The following is a 25,356-nucleotide window of genomic DNA, read 5'->3' as shown; positions in this document are numbered from 1 at the left end:
TTATTAATTAATATATTGTTATTATCGTTTCGTCAATATTCGCATTATTGATTTTTTTATTGATACATTATTTTCCTTTGTATTCTAAAATAACATATCCCTTTTAAGTTATGTAAAAGTTACTTTGTTTGATGGAATTGAAACGTCATAGCGCAATTAATTTAGTCAAATATACTTGACAGTTGTTGGGCTTCTGTATATAACAGTTGCAGTTCATATCCATTTGTTTGATGTAGTAATAGAACTGTTTGTTATTCAGCCAACATACTAGTGAGAACGTTTCCAACTTTCAAGTGTACAACGATTTATGCAAACAAAATGATGAACCTTATTATTGATAATCGTAAATTAGGACATCGGTAAATATTCAACCATTTTGTAATATATTAATAACCCCCTTGCAGGCTTTATTAATCAATAATATGGCATTAAGCAACATGTAATAAACTAATCCAATCGAATTAAAATGTATTTTATAATTCTTTAAAGCTAATTTGATAAAGCCAAATTATAAATGAGTTCAATTTAATTTTTTTTATTTGGATGATAGATTAGCAGTGCCGCGTTATTATAATTTATTAAAATTCTAAAGCGACAAGACAACTGGGTAGGCGGTGTGAAGTGATTTAGAAAATTTGACCTGTTTGCTTTAGGTTCAGTCAAAGTAGTTTTCAACACCGATTAATGTTTATTCGAATAGAGTTGGGCTTGACTAGCTAGTAAAGTTGCTCGTAAGGTCAAGATTAAAAGATTTAGTTTATTTAGCTTGTACCCATAATCGCCTGACCGGGTCACTACTGTTAAAATGGGTCAAAACAATTAACTTACAGGAACGCAACTTTCCAGCTGTTCTAAATATTTTAAGCATTTAAAAAAAGGTGAATCAGTTCACCGGAAATGTGTTGGCATATAATTGAACCTTTTCACTGTTGTATGTGCAGGACGAAACCAGTCAATATCCGATTCCTATTAATAAGCCTAAAAAAATATTGACTCAATCGATGTCGATGATAAAGGAAAATGGATGTCATAATATTATATTATAGTAGAATTTCACATTAGATTCACATTGTGATGTTTAGTTAATTCCTATGGAATCCGGAAAATTATTTGTTTGGAGCCTACTTCAAAAGTTGTAGTTCTCCAGGTCTATAAACAGCATAAGATTAAGAAGAATTAAGAGATAAAAATGCTTTAGCCTTGAAGCTTGCCATTTAACACTACTTGTTAGTCAAAATTATCAGCATCATATTCTCTAGTAAAAGATACCTTAGATTGCAACAGTATATTCAACTATTACATTTTTAAAGTATCATAGGGTTCTAATGTAAATTGTTAGGAACTTAAAGTGTTTTGGTTCATTCATCATCAATTCTTGGATAAAGAAAATCATTAATTCTAAAGAGTTTTTTCATCCAAGAATTTTTAGAAAAGATGCTATTCTCACTATAATGAGCTTCTCAATTATCTGAGAAAGTATAATTTAAAGTGAACTTTTATCTAATTTTATTAAGGTCTTCAACAGCTTTACTATCATCTAAGATAATTTGTTCTATTTCAATCGCACATTTCAGAAACGTATTTTGAACATAATTTTGATTCGAGCAAAATTAATAAATGGTAGAACTAGAGTAGATTAAGAATCAGGTTATTAGGTTTTTAGTGTTGGAGAAATGAAATAAATAACCAGTATGTTAGTAATAGTAGAAGGGAAATCAATATAACTCAGTCTGTTGGGTATCATAAAATTGTTAAATGCGGCTGAAGGACATTATTAAAAAAAAAATCCGAGTTAAGGTGGTGATAAAAGATGTACAAATAAGGATTTTGTCCTGCAGTTTTACTAATGCAGTTACAATTGCTCAGGAATTTAAATGTTTTTTAGCTTCTAAATTAGCTGCAAAACCGTTAAAACTTTGAATGAATGTAAAATTCCAACATTTAAAATTTTACTATAATTATTTCGAAAAGAAACGAAAGAAAAACCGTCTCGGTCTCAACATTTTTCTCTGTTTCCAATTACTTTGACTATTTTGTCGCTTGTTTGAACTTAAGAATGAAATATATGATATTTACCAATCTTCCTAGTTCATTGTGTTCCCAACGTGGCTGAACAGTATTATTATTTTATTTCATATTTATGTTTTACATTTAACTGCTTTTAATGTATACTTAAACTTGGAACCATTGTGAGGCCAATCATGAATTCCTTATTTTTGGGCAGCTGAAACGCAACAATGTAAGGAATTAAGCTGGAAAGATGATAATTCAGTTGATGCTTGTCTAAATTAATTCTTAAGCACAATATAAAATAAGTAAAAGTACATAGAAAAGTACATAGAAACATGAAAGCACTATGCCAAGTATATCTTTTTGGATATCCATAGTATAGGGCACATTACTAATAACTGCAGTTATATAACCTATATGATTTAAATAATACTTATTGCTCGGAACTCTCGGAAGTTTTTTGAGGGTTGCAGTTCGGTCTTTTTCTTTCAGTCCCACAAACTTTTGAGATAATACAAGGTCTGTGCAACAGAACGTTTAAATGCAAATATTTCGAAAACGCTTTGTTTAACCGATATAAATGTAATAAACCTTTTTTTCTAAAAAATCAACATTTTATTAGTTACTTACAGCGCCTTCCATATTTTATGTCAAAAAATAAAATAAAATCATATTCCTTATTTCCAAAAACTCCCGATTTCCCGTTTTTATGCCGATATCTCATAAGTAACTTGAGCTATAGAGAAAAAACAAATTCTAAAATTAAATTTTAACACCCTGTATCTTATCTATGCTCGATATTTTAAAAAGACAAATTTTACTCAAAGTGTATAGTTTCACAGAGTTTAACCTAGAATTGCCTTTGGGCGGGTTCATTACTGACTATCCTGTATACCTATTGAACAAAAAATCATAAAGAAAACCAACAAATTTACTTTAAATTTAAATGCAAGAAGCACGAAAAGCTGATTAATCTAAAATCTTCTCGGTCTGAAATAGGACAGACAGGAAGTTAATTTAGTATGTATTAGACTTTTTGAACCACAATGGATCGTCTCTGTAGGATATAAGCATTTGTTCCCTTATTAGGACCCGCTTATCTGTGCATTAAAATCTTTTATGTTGATAGTAATACGTTATCTTCCAATGTCAATAAAATTTATCACATAATGTACGTCTAACCTTGATACTGTAAACTTTCGCAAACATCTATTACGTACAGTAACAAAAGATTTTGCCATAATAAAAGTATTTATATTTTCTCCTGAAACACTTATCGTATAGGTAATCTCTCTCGATTTGCACATATTTAAATCTAATCTAATTAATCTGGGTTTCTCGATAGGATTATAAAATTACTCATTGTCAAACTGGAATGTAATATTATTTTTTTTATAATTCTTAATCTTTCTGTCCCTGACAATGAACTGATGTATTTTTACTGTTGCTAGGAAATTTATAATACAGGGTGTCCATTTATAAACTGACACATTTTAACTGCTTATAAGTCGAGAACGAAAAACGACAACAATGTGCGGTTTTCACAGAACTTCATCAATATTTTTAAAGTTTTTTTTGACAGTGTTGCCAAGTTTCAAAATTTACCTGAAATAGGAGGAAAAAAATTGATGATTTTCAAAGGCCGATTTCTCAAAAATTTTAAATGTAACACCCTGTACTTTTTAATTTCACATGAAAGCCTGTTAAATCCTCATAAATTCATAATTTTTTTTACAGAGCCAATTTTAGTAATTGACACTTTTTTGAAAATTTTCCTACAATACATATTCGGTAATTGATGAACATTTTCTGGTAATTGCCTATGTATCGCTTTAGCATGATCATAAATAAATAATTTGCGCTATCGCCATGTCTATAAAAAGTATTTATTCTACGTATTAAATTACAACTATTAACAACAATTTTAACAACAAAAAATTGAAGAAATTAATTTTAATTTAGAATATGACCCCCATTATGCTCGGAACACAAATGCAGACGGATAAATAAGTTGCCGAAGGCGTTTTAGGCATTTTAGGCATTCGCAGTGTAATTTGGTTAAAAACGTTTACTATGTTGTTGCGCAGTTCATCCAAATTTCTTGGGGTTGGATTGTAGCAACAGTCTTTTACATATCCCCATATACAAAAATCTTAATATGAATGGTTAGATCGGGAGAATAAGGTGCCCACTCGATTGGACCTGCTCGCCCTATCCATCTGTTTCCAAAAGTAATATCTAAGGAATCCCTTGCGACCCTGGAGAAGTGTGGTGATGCACTGTCTTGCTGGAAGTAGACCGTGTCTAAAATTCCTTCCTACTGAAGTTGAGGATAAAAAAATGTTTCCAACATATCGGTGTAATTGTTTCCATTCACTGTTGCTTCTTGAAAAAAAAATGGCCCATAAATTTTAGATTTCGATACTGTACACCAAACGTTCAGCTTAGAAGAATCTCTTTCAAATTCGTTATACACTCGAGGATTTTCATCTCCCCAAATTCGGCAGTTATGCTTATTTATTCGACCACTGATGTGAAATGTTGCCTCATCAGACATTATTAAATTGGTATCCGGCTCATTTCTAAAAAGATCTAGTAGTGTTTCCCACATTAAATATCTTTTTTCAAGGGCGCGATTTTCTATTTTTTGGAAAGTTTGAATTTTGTAGGGTTTAAACTTAATTATTTTTAGAATTTTATGTACTTCACTTTTTGACATATTTGTCGTTTGAGCTATCTTCCTAATAGATATTTGGTTATTGTTTAAGGACAACACTTCTTTTACCAGCAAAATATCATCCAACAGATTATCTTGTGCATTTAGGTTTGTTCTAACTTTTCTTTTAACTGTTCCCTCCTGGGAAAATTGGCGTACCCAATGAAGTATAGAATTGCGTGAAGGTGGAGCCCTTTCAAAAATTAGCCTAAATCTTCTTCTCGTCTGCGTAACTGATTTGCACTCACTAAATAATAACACGCAACGTGCTTTTTCCCGGGTGGTAAACATATTTAAACCTTTCAAAATCTTTAAAAAATGCAAAAATATATATAGAAATCAAATTATTGGGACTGCCCAACGAATGACGTTAAAAAGATTTGACAGTAGTTGAAGCCCACAAAACAAATTGTGCACCTCCCTGACAAGCTACAATTGTTATTGTTATCACTTGATATCGAGAATATAATTTATAATAGGTATTTATTGTAAGAAAATTTTCAAAAAGGTGTCATTTACTAAAATTGGCTCTGTAAGAAAAATTGTGAATTTAAGACAATTTATACATTTTCGGAAAGGGGATTTAACAGGCTTTCATGTAAAATTAAAAAGTACAGGGTGTTACATTTAAAATTTTTGAGAAATCGGCATTTGAAAATCATAATTTTTTCCTCCTATTTCAGGTAAATTTTGAAACTTGGCAACACTGTCAAAAAAAACTTTAAAAATATTGATGAAGTTCTGTGAAAACCGCACATTGTTTTTATTTTTCGTTCTCGACTTATAAGCAGTTAAAATGTGTCAGTTTATAAATGGACACCCTGTATGAAACCAACTCATTGCATATATTGGCTTTTTGCAACTATTTCATAATATGCTGTAATACTACACTCTAATTTTATTGAATTAAAGTTTGGCGGCAATTTTTTTTCAATTTTTTTATGACCAATATAGAAATATAGTTTTAGAATGACGCATGTGCTGCTGTATTTATTTTTATGTAGAGACCTTAGCCCAGAGAAAGATAAAAATCAAATCAAATAATCCAGCTATTGAACAGCCTATTTTCTATTTACTCGATTAAAACAATGAAAATTACGAAACGTGTCTAATGAGTGGATCTTGATAATGAATAATGAGCCCAGTCCGAGCGGGCGAGCATTCTCCATACTTTGTTCATTCAGTGGTAAACTTCTGAAGCCATAGCGTGCGTGCGTGCTTACGTTCTACCTACTTTGTACAATAAATTAATCCGCGGTTTATTTTTTTTCCCACTAGCGGGAATTGATACCGAAATCGTTTTTCACTCACTCGCTGGTGCAGGAAGTTTATATTTAGTTTATTTACATTTTGACCTCGTATTATAAAAAGTATACCTCGTATTTTGTTTTGGTTAAAAGAGTGCGCACTTTTACGTGCATTGGGCTCGTTCACCTTCTGCATTATTATTTGGATTTCTACGGACATTCTTTGTTTTTGTCTACAGTTTTGACAATGCGATATGAAAGTGCGAGTGGTGGCCCACGGATGGGCACAAGGGATTCTCCTAGAAATGAGTGAGTTTAAGTATTAAAATTCCTTCAACTATAAAAATGCATACATAAAATTAATTAAAAAGCTAAATTATAAAAATCTATTAGAAACTTTAAAAAAACTTAGCGCGTAACATTTAATCCCTACTGGTTCTTGTAAGATATTATAACTGTTATACAATGGTTTTTTTAAACTATAATACATCCAACTATGCTTTATGCACCCACACACCCTTAAGTTTAAAATTTAATTATGATGGAAGTTTGTCGCATGGAGTAATAAGTTCTTCTTTACAATGATATATTTTTTTTATTATATATACAATTTCAGTAGAATCTACATAATTATAATAATTTTTATAATTATTAGTATTTTATCTGATATTACGTCACTATTTAAATAAATATCAAATTTAGAGGATACTATCTTATATGCTCAATTATTGAATTACTAAAATTACACAGAGTTATCATTCTAATAAACCCAGATTAAGGAATTCTAAGTTAAATTTTGTGATATGAATTACCAGTGTAATAATAAATATCTGCCCCATAATTCGAGGGTTTCTTTTAAATAAAATATTTTTTTTTCATTATGGAAAAAAACATTTCTGTAAGGTAGTTGTAAAATCAAGGTGTTTTTTGTATATTGAAAGATAAAGGCTTTGAGATATTGATTGATTGAATGTAGAGTATATTAAGATAATATCACCTTGGGTCTCGTTGATTTCGAATACTTTATATTTAATTTTTTAAATATGCTGACAAATGTATAAGAAAATTTCAATAAAGTGAAAATGTTTTTTAACAAAATGTACCCTTTTAACGAATGCAAAAATAATAAAATAAAGCGCTATATTTTGTTGTCGACGTTTCGCTTTGTGTAAATTTATCCTCAAAAAAATATTATTTAAAAAAATCTGGTGAACTATTAACATTTTATTTATTTTTCTTTTTCACTAGTAGAGGTAATTACAAACCACAAGGTGATTAACAAAACTAATTTAAAATTGATGTAAAACCAGTATTTCCGGATTTTTTATTTTCACGATTTTAACTTAATAACATATTTCGAAAATGCTATTTTATTTGACTGTTAAATGCATTTCGGTTTATTTTAAAGAAATTATGTTTCAACATTTTTTTCTTCTAATAGATTTGCGTTATGTAATAATCCCCAGACTACTTACTAAAAGTGTCTGGCAAAACCACAAACTGTTAATTCAATTAATTATAAAATTTCATAGAATTTTTCTTAATCTGCAATATTAATACTGGACTTATGTTTGTGTGTATGATAAAGGGTCATAGGATACTGTTATCATTATCACTGGGTAAATGAACAATCGTTATGCTAATAATTATAGCTCCCTTATCAGGCAAACTATGATGTAAATACATTAATTATTACTAAATGGTGGCAAAATGTCTTCTAGAGATAACATTTATATGATGGAACTTTCTTTTTTCCATTTCTATTCAGGAATTTAATATTTTGTATGGGGTTAATTTATTATATATCGCAATCTATTAACTCAGATATGTGTTAATAATAACTTTTGTTCTTTTTGGATTACCTTAATATTTGTTACTAATAATTTCCATTGTGTTTATACATTTTTTAATTAAACGGCTTTGATTTTTGTGTACCCTGAAGATAAATCAATAAAGAAGTCGACAATAAGAAAGAGATTTAATATTTTTCATTACATCCTTTAACGCTGTTGCAGAAAATGGAAAAGAATTTGTAAAACATCTTTATAAGATGTTTTTGTAAACTAGAACTTTACTATTTATATAGAATCACTTCAATTTTTTCTAACCCAAAAAAAATTACCACATGAAACTGAGGCCAAACTAATAATATAAAGCTTTTTAACAATTTGTTTTCGTAAATCAATTGCTACATTTTGTCTTTAAATAGACATTTAGGAAACAAAAAATAAGAGATTTATTCATGATAGTAGTTGCATTTTATCCTAATTTGTAATTTACTGCATAATTTATTATATTGATTTTAATACACTGACGCATCAGAATATTTCCAGTTTCCTTAGTTGACGGTTCCAAGAACTATTTCTGTACCAGGTTGTAGATATAAAATGACGCATTAACATCGAATTTTATATATAGCTAATACATGCGTTAATAAAAATTGTACACGCCTTAATGAACAATTAGTTAAAGTTAAATCTTAATTAGATTTCTTGATTCTAAATCAATTAGGATCATTAATTCATTTACCCACGTATTTCTTTGTGCATGTGTTCTTTCTTTTTTAATGAGTTTTTTAATTAAAAATATTAAATATTTAGGACAACCGTCAAATTTTATATAATTTTTTATATCTTTTATTTTATTTATCCCCATTTTATGAATTATGTTACGAACCTAAAAACGTGAGTTTAGTGGTAACCTTGCTTATATAATATGAAATATGATGCAATCGACATCCAAAAAATATTAAATTCTATTAATAGGTTAAACATGAAAATATATTATTATGATATTTAAAAAATGAACATTTTACGATATCAATATTATTAATTTACTTTTTTTTCAGAATTTTTGTCAACAGAAGTCTTCATTTGGAAAACATTAAGTTTTATGGATTCGATATGGACTACACCCTTGCCGGTAAGTGGAATTGAATGTACCGAGATATTCTAACATAATAAAAGATAAACTGTTTTATGAAATCGAAAATAAAGTGTTATTTACTTTGAACACTTGATTTTAATAGGTTTTTTTTTTCAAAAAATATAGGAATTTTCCATCTTACTAAGATCTATTTTATCTTAGAATTAGGGAGCAAAAGTAGAGGAACAAAAAAAAATATTTTTATTCCAACAAGGTCAATATTTGGTTGCATAACCATTGTTTCTTATTACGTCTTGGCAACTTTTTCTCATAGATCCAATGCGATTCTCAATTGTCCCACATGGAAGGAAATTCCATATTTTTTGAGTTTCCTCAAAGAGCTCATCAAAATTTTTCTGGATACGCAATTTCTTATATACTATATTCCAGGTCCTCAATTGAATTGAGACCGGGGCTTTCGGCGGGCCACTTATTTACTTTATTTTTCACTAACCACAGTATTGTTTTACTATTTCGGCAGTGTTCTTTAGGTCATTGCCATGCTGAGAGATCAGCATTTTAGTGTCATGTTCTTCTCTGCAAATGGAAGCATGACATTAGACAGAATCTCTACATATTAAAATCAGTTCATTATACCATCTATTTTATAAATAGGGCCCATGCCAAATCCAGAAAATGCACTCCAAGCCATGCAGTTGTCGTCTACATGCTTCACATACCTAAGGTGTACTTGGGATCAAACTTGGGATCAAATGGTTTGTTCTTTAGACGTCGTACAAACAAAATATCATCGGACAAACTTAAGTTGAAGTTACTTTTATGAGAAAACAAAGCGGTCTTCCACTTATTTTCAGTCCAATCCAAATGATGCAAATCTAATATGCGCACTTCAATTTTTTCGTGAAATAAAGGGCTTTTTGACTGGTCTTTTTGCCGGACAGTCATATTGCTTTAAATGTCTTCGAATAGTGTGAACTGATACATGATCTAAAACTATTTCTTCTTCCAGTTGTGCTTTAATGGAAACAGCAACTTGTTCAGTTGGAATCCGTTTAACGTCTTAAACGGATTTTCAACTGCCAAATTTTTTATTTTATCATCTATTTCAGTATTATATTCTAGGTCTAATTATCGTGAATTTGCTGTTTGTTTAATACCACTTGGTATTTTTAAATTATTAATTCTTTCACTGAACAGCCAAATGAATACCTCTAGGTATAGTAAAATATAAATTTTATAATTTTAGAGATCAATTTCCGCTGCTGGTCACAAACCGAATAAACCAGAAAATATATGAAACTTGTTTTTCTACTTATGCTCCCATAAAAACTGAAAATAAAATGTGAAAATTAAATGCCTAAAAAACAAGCAAAAATAACAACATATTTTAAAGACATAATGAGATGTTAAATTCATCCATTGGATAAAGTTCAAATATTTTGAATTACACTTAAAACAGTGTTTTTTTTTCTTTACTTTTGCTAGCTATTGTATGTATTTGGAAACATTTTAAAAATAAGATAGATATTTGACAGATAATCATTTATTTTAGAATACAAATCGCCTCACTATGAAAAATTAGGCTTTGACTTGATCAAGAAACATATGGTTTCCATCGGTTATCCACAAGAAATATTAGAGTTTGAATATGATCCTTCTTTCCCTGTAAGGTAGGCGGCTTACCATTACAATTTACCAAGCATCCTCCTATATTTAAAAATTAAAATTTCAGAGGCCTCTGGTTTGATACACTGTACGGAAATCTCTTGAAAGTGGACGCGTACGGAAACATCCTCGTTGCAGTTCATGGATTTGAATTTTTAAAACAGTAAGTAAAACCGCTTGTGAAAAAAGGTGTTAACCGTTTGCTTTTGTTTACAGTTCGCGGATTTACGAACTGTACCCTAACAAATTCATAACCCTAGATGAGTCGAGGGTCTATGTGTTAAATACGCTCTTCAACTTACCAGAGACTTACCTGCTCGCATGCCTCATCGATTTCTTTACTAACTCGCCTGATTATACCAAAACGGATACCGGTGTCAAGTGCGGTGAGCTGTTGATGTCTTACCAGTCAATTTTCCAGGTAATAAATTATATTTTTTTATATTTCTTTCGCAATTGGCTTACTAGAGGTACATTTATCCAAAGAACAATTTAATTTCGCTTAATTTAAAAGAGAATTTGGGTTCAGACTTGTTGAAGAGTTGTTAATGTCTATGAACTACACATATTTATGCTTAGTAGACTGTTACCAAGCAATCAAATTCACTTACTCGAATTATGAATTGTAGGTGTAGTATACATAGTTTAGTCTCATTGCATATTTTTTAGGCAAAGTGGCATTGTTTCACAATGTAGCGAGCCTCTCTTATCGGACTGAGTTAACAACTTAAGTATTTTTTGCTATATATTCAACGTACGTTTTATATTTATAATTAATGTTTTAGGATATTAGAAATGCGGTGGATTTTGTTCATCTGAGAGGAGAGTTGAAACAACGCACCATAGAAAACTTGGAGAAATACGTGAGGAAGGACGAGAGGTTACCAACATTTTTGGCAAGACTTAAGGAGAGTGGAGCAAAGACTTTTTTGCTTACCAACAGCGATTATAATTTCACGGATAATGTCATGACTTACTTGTTTGACTTTCCGCATGGAGCTAAGGTATGGCTTTTAGAACAATAAAATAATAATGACTTAACAGTATTTAATTTTTTTAACAGCCGGATGAGCCTCACAGGAATTGGAAGAGCTACTTTGATATTGTGGTGGTAGATGCTTGTAAGCCTCTGTTTTTCGGAGAAGGCACAATTTTACGTCAAGTGGATACCAGCACTGGGGCTCTAAAATTGGGAATTCATACAGGGCCTTTCCAGAAAGACCATGTTTATTCTGGCGGATCTTGCGATGTATTTACTAAATTAATTGGCGCAAAAGGTACATATATGATCCAATATTAAAGCTCATATTTATTCAGCAACAAAAAATACTTAATAACAAATAAGTAAAAACAAAACAAAAATGTTCCTTAGTTCCTATTTATTGCTGAATAAATTTCGATGCCCTATAGTCTTTATAATACTGTAGTTTTAATCTTATTGCAGTTTCAGTATTTTTATTATCACTATTATTGAAATTATTATTTTTAATATAACATTTCATAACGTATATCTGTAATACATTCATTTCCCCTTTTATACTATTAAGTAAATCAATAGAAATCATGTACCAACGTATTACATTATAAATTAACTGATATTTGTAGGTAAAGACGTGTTGTACGTCGGTGACCATATTTTCGGTGATATTCTTAAAAGCAAAAAAATCCGAGGATGGAGAACATTTTTGATTGTTCCGGAACTGGTAAGAGAACTGCATGTATGGACTGACAAATGTCAGTTGTTCAACGAACTGCAAACTTTAGATGTCAAACTTGGAGAAATGTATAAGTAAGTAGCTATGTATTGATAGAACTGTGATTATTTTAACTAAAATATGTGATTTTTAACAGAAATTTGGACAGTAGCACCAAAGAGAAGCCAGATATTTCAAAATTAAGGTCTGCTATAAGGGAGGTAACTCACAAAATGGACATGTCTTATGGTATGATGGGCAGTTTGTTTAGATCTGGGTCTAGGCAGACCTTCTTTTCCTCACAGGTAAGAATTTACCTCACGTAAAATTGTACACTGGCAAAATAAATATTATTACAGACATTTCGTTGCTCTTGTTCAGACAAAGAAGTTCCAAAAAATTAAGTTGATTACTTTTATGGTTCATTTCTATCGGAAATATAGGATAAGATAAGGTTTATTTATGATATTGATTGAGTAAACTTAGTATTATGTTAAATATGACTATGTTTTCCAAAATGTGCTCTTAACAACTGCAAAAAATAATAAAATTATTACTATGAAATAAATTTTCAAAAAGCTATACACAATGCAAAATTAAAAAAAAAACTGTAAACATTTTATTTATATATTTTTTTTCCAGAAAAGATACATAAAAGCCATAAGGCAATTAGCAAAACTATTTTAAAATGGATATAAAACATGTGTTTTTAAATTTTATTGTTTCTCATAATAACTTAATTCGAAAATGCTATTTTATTTGACTGCATGCTTAATGCATTTTTCAGTGTGTTTTAAAGAAATTAATTTTTGAGCTGTTCTCTTAGAATAGATTTGCATTCTTTATTGGAAAATTAATTAAAATGACCAATGAATAGTTAATTTATTAAAATTCGTACACTTTTTTATTCATTACCGACAATTTGTTTATGATAAATGGTTATAGGATACCATTATCTTATCATTGCATAAATGAACAATTATTATGCCGATAATAAATATTTAGTTTAAGTAAACTTTCTTCCCATCATCGGAACCAGTTTACCTAACGTAAAACCGCGCAATTGTTAAATATATAATTATTGTCACACATACTTTCTTGTATTTTCAATGCTAAAAAAATGAATTAATCTAGGTTGATTGCCTTTATGGCCAATTTTTAATGAAAATTAGCCAATTAAAATCAACAAAAAATGTTTTAAGAAGCATGCACAGTATCTCGCCCAGATACGACGTGAGGTTTGCTGTTAATTCAATAAATAAAATAAAAGATACACTATGTTTTAATACAATATATCTTAATAAAATAATATTTAGTAGAAGAGTAATTGTTACCACTTCACGCCAGGCATCTTGTAAAGCTGCCTACAATTCTTCAATATTTTTATAACTGTGGTGTTTAATATCTAGCTTATATCATAGTATTTAGAGAGATTTTCTGTTGGATTTAGGTCCGGGGGCTTGAGATGGATTTCATAAAAAAAAATCAAAAATTGCTGTATTAATTTTGAAGATGTAGTAAGATCTTAGGTTTAAAGCTCGATTCTTTTTGGAATATCTTAATACATCCCTTAAATTTATCTTCTGTGCAAACGACAATTTCTATATCGAAAAAAACATCTCCAAACCATTAGAACACTAAAGATGACTTTATTAGGAAATACAGTGTGGTGACTTTAAATGGAATAAATTCAGTTAAAACTAATCAAATTTTATCTCGCAAATTTCCTGAGACCCGTCGATTTTTGTTTATTTTTTTTTCACATTTCAAGATAGTTTTTGTATTTTTTCACATACAGGGGGGGTCCAAATTAACCCAAACTTTTTTTTTCAAATGGAAAGCCACTTTTTTTAAACTCTCATTGAAAAGAGCCCTTTTTCCTGATTAAATTGCCCTATGTACTTTTGTGATTATCTAAAGAAGAAATACGAAAAAAAATAAAAACCATTAAATTATTAAAAGTTTCGAATAATTTTGTGTTGGTAAATTTTTGGCGTGTTTGTTTATTTTATTGGTATCGAGACATTTCCTGACATTGTTGTAGTGTCACTGTTAAAGTGAATTTCAACCAGTTGTTAAATAAGTTAACTTGTATTGAAAAAATGCCTTATTTATCCGAATCCCACAAGATTGAAATCTTTGGATCAAGATTGAAATGATTGGTTATGGGGACAGAAGTCGTACTCAGCTAGAGGTTGTCCACTTATTCAGGCAGAAATATCCAGATTTGCCACCTATTAACCAAGGTACGGTTAGTAAAATCGAAAGCAGATTTCGAGAAGTTGGGCACGTGAGGGATGTTTCAAGGCAAAGGTCTTCTAAAATCGATGAAAACACCCAATTAAATGTATTGTTAGCGATGTAAGAAAATCCGGTAACTGCAGCTAGAAGAGTAGCTCGCGAAAACTCTATTCATCATAAATCTGTGCTAAAAATTTTAAAAAGTGCAAACAAACGACCTTATAAAATCAACGCCATTGACGAAAATCGCATATCTTCGGAGTGGATCCTTTTTTCTGATGAGGCTACATTCACCCTAAATGGACATGTTAATAAGCAGAACTGTCGCTACTAGTCTGACGAGAACCCACACTGGGTAAGGGAAACTAATACACAATATCCCCAGAAAACATGTTTGGCTAAAAATAATGTTTGGGCTGGCATAATTGGCAGGCTAGTTATAGGGCCCATATTCTTCAATGATACTTTAACTGGGGAAAGATATCTAGAATTTCTTGAACATGAACTAGTTCCAGTATTACGTGCCTTATATCCGAGTCAGTTCGATCCAGATTTGTATGATGAAAGAATCTGGATGCAACAAGATGGTGTTCCCCACATTATGCCCGTAATGTACGCCAGTATTTAGATGACAATTTTTCAACAGATGGGTTGGTAGAAGGGGTGCAATCGAGTGGTCGGCACGTTCTCCCGATCTCACCCCACTTGATTTTTTTCTGTGGGGATATGTAAAAAGTCAAATTTATATGAGCAAACCAGGAAACCTAGACGAACTCAAAGAACGTATTAGGCAAGAAATCCGACAAATATCTCCAGAAGTGTTACAAAATGTCAGAAACGAATTTTATTATCGTCTTTGCCAACAAGTAAATGGTGCTCATTTTGAGCATCTTATACATTAAACGCAACTTTTAATAATTTAATGGTTTTTTTTTCGTATTTCTCCTTTAGATAATCACAAAAGTAAATAGGGCAATTTAATCAGGAAAAAGGGCTCTTTTCAATGAGAGTTTAAAAAAAGTGGCTTTCCATTTGAAAAAAAAAAGTTGGAGTTAATTTGAACTCCCTCTGTAGATGAAAAAATACAAAAACTATCTTGAAATGTGAAAAAAAAACAAAAATCGACGGGTCTCAGGAATTTTGCGAAATAAATTTTGATTAGATTTAACTAAATTTATTCCAGTTAAAGTCACCACACTGTATATAAATATGGTAATAAAAAAATATTTGCAAAATATTTAAGACGAAGCTTACACTCCATGGGAAGCTTAAACTGTACGTTCTAAAATAAAAAATATATAATTTTAGAGTTGTCAAAAAAAATCTGGCCAATTCTCTACCAGATATATAGAGTTTTTTTTATACCATCAGGTCGGTTCCGTATATTCTGTCATGGTAAAATACACTCCACAATTAGGAATTTCTTAATATCATGTTGCAAAAAAAAAATAATTTCATTTGTCATGAATTTTGTTGTGGCAAAACAAAAGCAAATAGAATATATAAATAGCAAAAGTGAAGACCAGAGGAAAAATAGTGTCAACTGGTTGAAAATAAAATGCTTTAAATATGATAGGTAGTTTGTAAACATCATTTAGTATAAGTATGGTATGGTCAAGAAAGATGACTACTTGACTGCTATGAGATGAGATTCAGCTTAAAATAATGAAGACCAAGGAGACCAAAACATGAAATAGTTCAATTTAGTTTATTATAGTTTTAAAAATCTTTGCTTTTAGTTTGTTTTTAATACTATCCTTACCTTATAACTGTTTTGCTAATTCGAGTGTATTCTAAATTGTAACTGTACAGGAAGTGAAATAAGTAGTAAATCAACTTATAAATTAAATTTTTTATCCAGATGTAAAATATATTTAAAATTTCAGAAATAAAAAATTAACTTCAAAGCATGTTTGTAATAATAGGTGCTTCTTAATTCCAAAAAACAGTAATCATCAAATAACACTTAAAGGGTGCGAAACCATGTAAAAACAAATATTATATTTTTTAATAATTTACCACTAAGTTTCTATTTAGAATCTTTGTTTCATCATCAGTAAATATATATGTAGATGTTTTTTTACAGATTTCTTAATATTATTTTTTGGAATAGTCCTAATTGCCTAAGGAAATGAATTAAAACTAAGTCTAAAATGTAAAGGTTTTTAAAAGTTAATTTTTTTATCTACTGACGACCGTCTGATTTCAAACACAGCTTCTGCGACACCCTGACTCGAATATTTAATTTTCCCTCAAAACCATTCCATGTCTCAATCCACAAATATATGAAACAAAAAAAAATAAAAGTTTAAGCCAAATTACTCTAAAGTTAAGCTTTTGTATAACATTATTCATATGATTTAAATCTGAGGTAATAAATTTACCATCATGTGATTTTAACCGTAAAATTGTAGGAAATAATATTTATTATCGTATAACCACTTTTTAGGTTGTGAGGTACGCAGATTTATACGCAGCCACCCACTTAAACTTGCTGTACTATCCTTTCTCGTACATGTTCCGTGCTCCTGCCATGCTTTTACCCCACGAATCTACAGTTGCGCACGAGCAACATTTTGCTCCTGAATTAGTTCCCGAACTGTATGATTCAGAGGAGGATATGATGAAGACTAAGGTAAGGTTTGAAGTTAGCTAATGGGGCATTAATTGAATATTAGCATATTATAGATTCGTACATTTTTGGGCAAAGTGGGAATAAAAATGCATATACCTAAGATTATTTTCATTTTTAGGCCCGTGAACAATATACTGAAATTATTGGTATGCAAGTTTTTAGACCCTGCGGTAAATTTCCTATGGTATGATACTTATAAATTACATATATATTTTTTTATGCCATACTAAATGTCTTATTTTTATATGATTGATTTTTTGTTACAGACATTTTTTTAGACAGACAAAATTTTTGTGGAAAAGATTAGAGGATAACTAACTAATTATAGCTTTAACTATAACTGATACCTTCGATCTAAACCTATTGGAATCATTAAAAATAAAAAATATAATTAACTGTCAAAAACATAACATTCAATATTCTTACCACTGGCAATAAGACATAATGTAACATTTAAATTAATCACTTAATATCGATGCTCTTAGATGTAAAGAAATAAAACGTTTAAGAAAATACAACAGATATATACAATTACTACAATCATTATTACAATTAACGTTGTGTTTTGAAAATATTGTTATTTACAATAATTGTACTTTTCATTGAAATTCTTATAATTTCTTGGGCAATTTTAATTTTATTCTGTTAAAATTTTCTGTTTAATAGAAAAATTTAAATATATTGATTCAATTCATTGAAGTTCTCAATTAATTTGCGAAATATTCAAATAAATTGCATCAAAATGCCTAGATAATTCTTTTATTGAAACTATTTCTTTTTTACAACTTTACTGTTTTGTTTTCATATTTTACAAAAATGCGAAGATATTAAAACAAGCTCTTAAAATTATTTGATGTCTTACCACACTTAAGTAAAGTTTACTGATTTTATTTCCACAAATAATTTTAAACTATTGTCATTGATTGCATTTTCAGTTTTACTATTAGTATAAAGTTTCAGAAAGTAATATTTTTTATAGGGGCTTATTGTAGCGGATGTGTACCAACCCTTTTTATTAAAATCATAATAACTTCAACATTTCCTGGAAAATCGCAAAACTGATTCGGCAATATTTTTAAATAGTTAATATACTATACCAAATATTTCTAGCCTTTATCATTCCTTTAAAAACAATTGTAACACTTTTCTGTACGTAAATATCTAAAAATATAGCTAGAATTGAAGTATTAAATGGGCAATTATTACGTAATACTGCCTTACATATTTATTTAAACCAGACCTAGTTTTTTTTAATTCCACACAAGTTTTTAATAAATACATGTAGAAAAGAGGAAATAATAAATTAAGCCTACTTTAAGTGGTCCAAAAATTATACGATTTAAGATAAAACTAATTTTTTTATTTAAAATTAAACTGATTTTGGTGGAAAATTAATAGATATCAGTGTAATACTCGATTCGATAGTGTAATACTCGACCGTGTCGAGATTTCATTAAGTTTTTTAAATAAAGAGACAGTAATAAATTTTATTTTTTTAATAAAACAATAAATTTAAAGAAATAAAGTCACCAAAAAATTGCAGAAGTCAGAAATCACCAAAAATATATTGGACATATTCTCTAATAAAAAAAATATTAATACAAAAATACCGTTGCAGGCTTTCGAAAGGTCCCAAAGTCAAATTCCGCATATCCGTCCAGAAAAACCGCAAAGTGTTACACACAATCACGACGAAGATTTCAGCGATGAGGACAGCGACGAAAAGAATACGTCTACAAAATCAAACGGCGCAGAAAAATAATGTTTTTTTCGTGCACCTGTTAAATTCTAAAAAGCAAACTTTATTATAATATATTTGATTAGGTTATTTGTTTATTCGTCTAGTAATTTTTAGGGAGTTTGTAACAAACGGTTCCGTACATTTAAAGGAGCAATATTTCGGAATCCATGTGCTGTAGCATTTAATTAGTTATTTTTTCTACAACTGTGACGTTTATACCACAGTTAATGCTAAGAGATTTGTTATCTATTATTGAACAAGATGGTTTAAAATATATTTGTTTTTACAATTATTTACACATTATCGAGATAGTTGCTATGTATTAGTATACATTTTGCTCAAGTAATAAATATGTATACATCGATTTAATATATACATAAACTATAAAATACTATAAAAATTTGGTAGATAATTTATTGGCTTGTTTGAAAGTTGCGCACACTAATTTTTTGTCGTCCCCTGCAGCTTTTACGGGGACTAGTCTTTTAGTATTTATTTTAATAAATGATATATCTTTGTTTTAATTATTTCAAACTTTTATTTGTATATAAGATTTTTTAAATAAAATAATAACATTTATTAATTTGTATTTGTTTGCCATATGAGTTGCAATTATTGCTTAAGTATTATTTTATATAAAAGTATGATGACTTAAAGCATCGTGTTTAGGACTACCAGGTTTCTTTCCTAAATTTGAAATATTTCTTTTATCCACTGAATATGATGGAAAAATTGTAGGTAATATTTGAAATACAATAAATATGCAAATTAATTTACAAACTAGCAAGAGCTTTAGCCTAATGCCAATAAACAACATTTTTGGCTTCATTGACTATTCTTGAATCAAATATAATATGGGAATGATTGCACAATTTATTTTTTTGCGGATGATGCCCTTTTCTATCGTTCCATGCAGTACATACCCAAATTTAAGTTTTATTCTTTAATTAAAATATAGGGCGTTTTTATGCTGAAAGCTAATGATTTTACGTGGAATGATTTTATCGTTAGGTCCGCTGACTAGTGTTTCTTCAAGCGAAGAACATCGCGTGTATTTACATGCACCCTTTGCCAAAAAAAAAAACACAACAGCAACCTTTTGATTGTAAAGACAAAGTTGACATTATTGGTGTTTTGATGTGGACCCGGTGTAATGTTTTAATTTTGCCTCATTATTAATTATTGCTCAACCATATTGTATAAATTGTCCTATGGTGGGTAGGGCAGAGTGATCCACAATGAGACTTTTTTTGTTACTCTCTATTTTTTCGAACTGGTTAAAGATTTATTAAAAAAAAACAGTCTCATAATCTAAAGAAAACGTTTATTCTCCTAAAAAAAAATAAAGAAAATATACAAAAACTTAAATTCTAGATATATTTATTGATGACATCTCATATCGTGTCGATGGGGCCTTTGGTGGCCTACAGTGAAACTTAACGAGGTCCACAATACCTTTATTGAACATCTAGCTGACCATAATTAACTTCAAATTGTACGCATGATTTTTGTTTTACCAAATAATATTGGCACTAGCAAAATCATTATGATGTATTTAAACAAAACACTACCAACTTCTGTAAAATTTGGGTAGACAAATTTGTCGGATTTATTTTTTCTTCGCAAATAACTTATTTCAAATTCATAGGAGATATTGCTTAAAATTGTAGCAACCAAATATTTTGTTGATCTTTTCCCAGAAAATTTCACTAGGACGTAATCGATAATGACAGCATCTATCTAGTTACTCAAATCCTGTAAAATCATCCATGTCTACATCATACTCGAATGAGCTATATTGAATCTCTGCTTCGTCACTAGATGAACTAGTTTCTGGTTCAAACATTTTTTTACAATAATGGCTTTTATTTTCTGTTTTTGCGAAATCCTCGAAACTCATGAGGAGTTAAAACTGCTTTTGTTTTATCGGCTAAGGCTCTAAAAGTATTACAATTGGCTGAATCCTCTTGAGGTAAATTAACGGATGGTGTCTCCATAACATCTTGTTGTTTGCCATTTTAGAATCCAGAACTGATGATTCAGCAATAGCACAATAGGATGTAGACGGTTGGGGCTCAGAATTTAAGGACGTGGATGTTTGCAGCTCAAAGTAAGGACAATTTGAAACCGAGAGTTAGGAAATCGTATCCGGAATGCCCGGATGGAGTATAAGCCAGGAGCCAACAGCTCGATTATGTAGTGTGCCTTAAATAAACGCGTAGATCTAATAGTTGTAATTTCTTACTGCAATGAGGCGGAAAGGTCAAAATATTTACTCCGCTATCTTTGGCCAAGTCAATACACTTAATTGAAAGGTTAAAAAAATTGTAAAACAGCAGTAATGTTGGATTTTCCATTGAGTAATTTGTATGTTATATAAAGTGTCGCATAAATTCCACAAATAATTCGTTGTTTTAGTTTCAAGCTACCATCAGGTGGTCCATTACGAAGCATGTGCATTCATGTGAAGTTTTCTTCGGTTATACATACTAAGCCATTTTGATTTATGTAATAAAGGTGAAATATGTTCGTGTCTACTGATACATTTTTATTGAATTGTTTAAAGAAAACTATATTTTATAGCTTCAGGTTATATAAAATCAATTTATTTGAAAATCCCATTATATATCTTTCTCTCTTGCACTCATGGAGTTCTTATGGGAAGTACTAGAAGGAGTAATCGGATATGCAATTGAATTAAAAATACTTTTTAAAAATGAGAAAATTCAATATGGCGCCCATGAGAAAAAATAAAGTTGATGATGATTGAAAAAGAACGAAACGTAGGATTTTTTTTTTGCGTCACGTTGTAGGACATAAAAAGTGGCAATAAAAAACTGTTTTTAGTCTTCCGATGTCTCTCTTTAAATAAAGTCGGTAGAAAATAAAAACGATTTTGACAAGTTTCAATTTTTTTTCGGATAACTCCGGAAGTATCCGGAATTTTAAAATTTTTTAAACGTCATTTTATTAAGCTCCAAATTGCGCAACTTTGCCTCCATTTAACCAACCCTGTAACTCTTACGGTTTCGGAGATTCCAATGGTCACCCTCGAATTTGGAAAACCTTGTACAGTACATAAAAACCAATTTTTCTTGTTTATGATGACTTGATAAAAAATTAGTATTTTAAGATTATTCATAGCACTCAAAATGTCAAAATTAAATATTTTTTTTGATAAATTTAATTTATCTTACATGAATACCTAATTTCTTAGAATTATTAAAATGCAAAAAAAAATATTAAAAAGATATACATATAAAGATATATTATTGTTCACTTTATCCTGGGTGACCCGGAATGTTGCGTAAAATTTGGATTTTTGGAGATGTTCATTTTCTTACAGGGTGCAAATGTATCATATGTCCCTGAAATAACGTTATCACATTCTCCGTAAATAATAAATAAATATAGGCTTTTTCTTGTTGTCTAGGGGTTTCATTTAAAAAAAAAACAGTAAATCCTTTACTTATAACCAAGTTTATTTTCAATGGAATAGTTAAAAAACAAAAACACTGGTTTACAGGGAAGAATTTCCGGTAAGTATGGCACTAAGGTATAAACTTCTTTAAACGGTTTAACTTCTTTAAATAACATATGAGGAAAATTACGTCTTTAGTTGGCTTTTGGCACGTCTTTTAATAAAAAAAAAACATTGGGCAAACGTCTTGCGTCTTTTGGAACAAAAGATACACGACTCTTATCTTTTATTCCCGTCTTTTAATTTAATAGAGAAAGTAACCCCACCCCGCCTTAGGCACTTCTCCCGTCTTAACTTGCCCGTAAAAATATAATATTCGCGTATCGCGCTACTGATCGCGTCGTCGTCTTTCTCCTACCCTGCCAACTACTCAACCCAACTCCTCGTTTAGCGGTCAAAATTATTATCAAAGAAGGTAAACGTCGGCATTTCAACGAAAAGCTAAAAACGGTCTCTTATGTGTTTCACCGAATTGTCGGCAAAATAAAACAGTTCGTTTAGAAACGTACTAGGAACTGAAATTTAATATTTCTTTATATATAACTTGAATATGTGTTTTTTATATTATTATTGGTTATTAAATAATTGAATCCCACATAAATTTGAATAATTTTCGTGTGTATAATTTGAGCGTCCCGGCATAATTTATTATTGACAAATTGCAAATGACAAGTAGTGATATTATTATATCACGTGACTGTTCACCATGACAATTACTGATAGATTTTAGAAATCGAATTCTTACGATAGAAAAATATTAAATTGCATATATTTCAAAAACTACAAATTTACAGGATAGGTATCTATTTTAATGGTTTATTAAATTCTATTTAAATTATCGAAATTTCATGTAATCTATTAAAATTGGTTCTCCTCTACAAGGAATCCTAAGAAAACATAATGATAAAAACTTCCTTATACGAAAGTTGTTAATTATTGTAGTCTGCAAACGTAATTTTTTTCATAACCTTAGCCTTAATAAATTTATTATACAGATCGTGTTATCGTGAGCTACGTATTACCCAAAATAATGGCAACACCGCTTGGTTGTGGCTTGCAGGCGGCGGAATTTTTTGTTTTTATTTTTTGAACCGGGAGTCAGGAGACCTCACTTTGCTGTGTTACTGCACGTTGCATTAATAATTTTTTGAGCGTTATTTTCGTGTTTTTTTCACTATGGCTGTTTATACCCCTTCCGAAAGAGTTCAACTAATTAAATGGTTTTATGGAGGCAATTCGGCAGTACAATGTAGAGATTTGTTTTCAGTGACACTTGAGAATAGACCGATTCCTTGTGCAAAAACGGTTTTAAATGTGGTTACAAATTTTGAGACATCTTTATGTCTTCAAGATTGTAAAAAATGCCACACAAAACGTTAAGAACCACCTGTTGAAGTGGTCCAGGATATAGAACGGCGGGAAGAAATGGTTTGCAGTACTCTAGAACTTGATTCGACACGGTCCACTAGAAGTGTTGGAGAGGAACTGGGAATGAGCAATAAAACTGTTGCTCGTATCTGGAAAAAATATGAGTACAAATGTTTCAAGTATTCAAAAACTCAGGAAATATTTCCTGAAGACCAGTGGCGAAGAATGGAATTTTGTGAAACCATGATGGAAAAGGCAAATGAAAACGAATATTTTGTTTTCTGATGAATCTTCTTTTCCATTACATGGCAAACACAATCCTTCCATTGTTCGTTATTGGTCTCAGGAAAACGAGCACAGAAGTTTTCAGGTTCGTACCCAGTATCCTCAGAAATTGAATGTTTGAGCAGGTATTTTGGGCGACAATGTTATAGGGCCATTTTTTATTGATGGCACTTTAAACGCCCAAAAGTACCTTGAGTTGCTGCAAAACCAAGTTTTTCCTGCCATTCAAATCCTACCTGATGTAGACCTGGGACCGGTTTATTTTCAGCAAAATGGCTGTCCTGCTCATAACGCGGCTAGAGTAAAAGAATTTTTAACAAATACTTTTCCTAACCGCCTTATTAGTGGGACTGGCGATATTAAATGGCCTCCTATTTCTCCAGATTTGTCTCCAAATGACTTATCTGTGGGGTTACCGTAAGGATACCATTTACAAGCATAAATTTAGTAGGCCAACAAATTTAGAGGAGTTGCGAAATAAAATTGTCGAAGGTGCCAATTTCATTTTACCTGAAACTCTTTTGGAGGTGCGAAATAGCTTTTACGATAGGTTAAGTTTTTGTTTAGCGAAAGAAGGCGGTTTATTTGAGTCTTTTATTCAAAAAATGATATGTTGTTGAGTTTGTTTATTATAGTTTTATTTCTGATTTTTTAGTAACGAACGAAAACACGATCTGTATACAAAATAACATTACATGAATAATGGTAATACAGTAAATGACATCTAGATACAAGTGTATTTTAGACAAATAAATAACCAACAAAAGCACAGAATGAAAGGCTAAAAAAAAGAATTTCTAGCTTACAAATTTAGTTTTATTTCCTTTAACATGATGAGCAACTGAGGCATTAAGTTTTTGCATGGATTTAATTTTTTAGGGCTCAAAAAGAATACTGTTTGCTGGCTTAAAGTTTGGTTTACTTTAAGTACGATTAATTTTTATTTAAATTGCACCTGTTTTGTGGATGATTGAAATGTATGCTTATAGTAATGCCTATAAATATACGAACAGCAAGCTGAAATGAAAATTGTCTTAATGTCACTTATTTCATCAATATACAATTCATTAGTTGAAAACAGTATGTTTTTTGAACATTATTCTTTTTTAGAATCCCAATGCTATTTTCGTATGCTGCACCCTCCGGTAATATTCCATAATATTTTCACCGAAATTCTTAAATATGTCAGAAACGGTTAGACTTTGATATAGAATATTATACGCAAAAAGTATTTAGATACTAATGTAGAACTCAATAACCCTTTAATATAAAAATAACGAAGTTGACCGGAAATGCCCCCCCCCCCCATCTTAAAAATATTTTAGACGAGCTGCCCTCATCGATTTTAGTAGTGTCAAATTTTCAGATTTTTCATATTTATAGTTTT

At 30.2% G+C, this 25,356-nt stretch overlaps 1 protein-coding gene across 4 annotated transcripts in view; it reads left to right on the top strand.

The window, feature by feature from the left end:
- Window positions 1–19,414, top strand: part of LOC126736151 (cytosolic purine 5'-nucleotidase) — a 30,591-nt gene extending 11,177 nt beyond the window's left edge. For 2 of the 4 annotated variants that reach the window (XM_050440381.1, XM_050440379.1), the window contains exons 2-12: window positions 8,822–8,895; window positions 10,412–10,529; window positions 10,592–10,687; window positions 10,741–10,945; window positions 11,310–11,528; window positions 11,588–11,801; window positions 12,130–12,313; window positions 12,376–12,523; window positions 16,909–17,094; window positions 17,213–17,278; window positions 18,713–19,414. In XM_050440381.1, coding sequence (XP_050296338.1) covers window positions 8,822–8,895; window positions 10,412–10,529; window positions 10,592–10,687; window positions 10,741–10,945; window positions 11,310–11,528; window positions 11,588–11,801; window positions 12,130–12,313; window positions 12,376–12,523; window positions 16,909–17,094; window positions 17,213–17,278; window positions 18,713–18,856 — 1,654 coding nt within the window. In that variant the 3' untranslated portion in view covers window positions 18,857–19,414. Of the gene's footprint in view, window positions 1–5,907; window positions 6,283–8,821; window positions 8,896–10,411; window positions 10,530–10,591; window positions 10,688–10,740; window positions 10,946–11,309; window positions 11,529–11,587; window positions 11,802–12,129; window positions 12,314–12,375; window positions 12,524–16,908; window positions 17,095–17,212; window positions 17,279–18,712 lie in introns of those variants that run through there. The other 2 variants (XM_050440382.1, XM_050440380.1) reach the window with 2 other exon arrangements.
- Window positions 19,415–25,356: the final 5,942 nt, after the last annotated feature.

This window comes from Anthonomus grandis, chromosome 5 (genome assembly GCF_022605725.1).
Source record: "Anthonomus grandis grandis chromosome 5, icAntGran1.3, whole genome shotgun sequence".
Lineage (NCBI taxonomy): Eukaryota > Metazoa > Arthropoda > Insecta > Coleoptera > Curculionidae > Anthonomus > Anthonomus grandis.
Note: the sequence above shows the minus strand (reverse complement) of the source record. Positions and strands in the feature narration are given on the sequence as shown.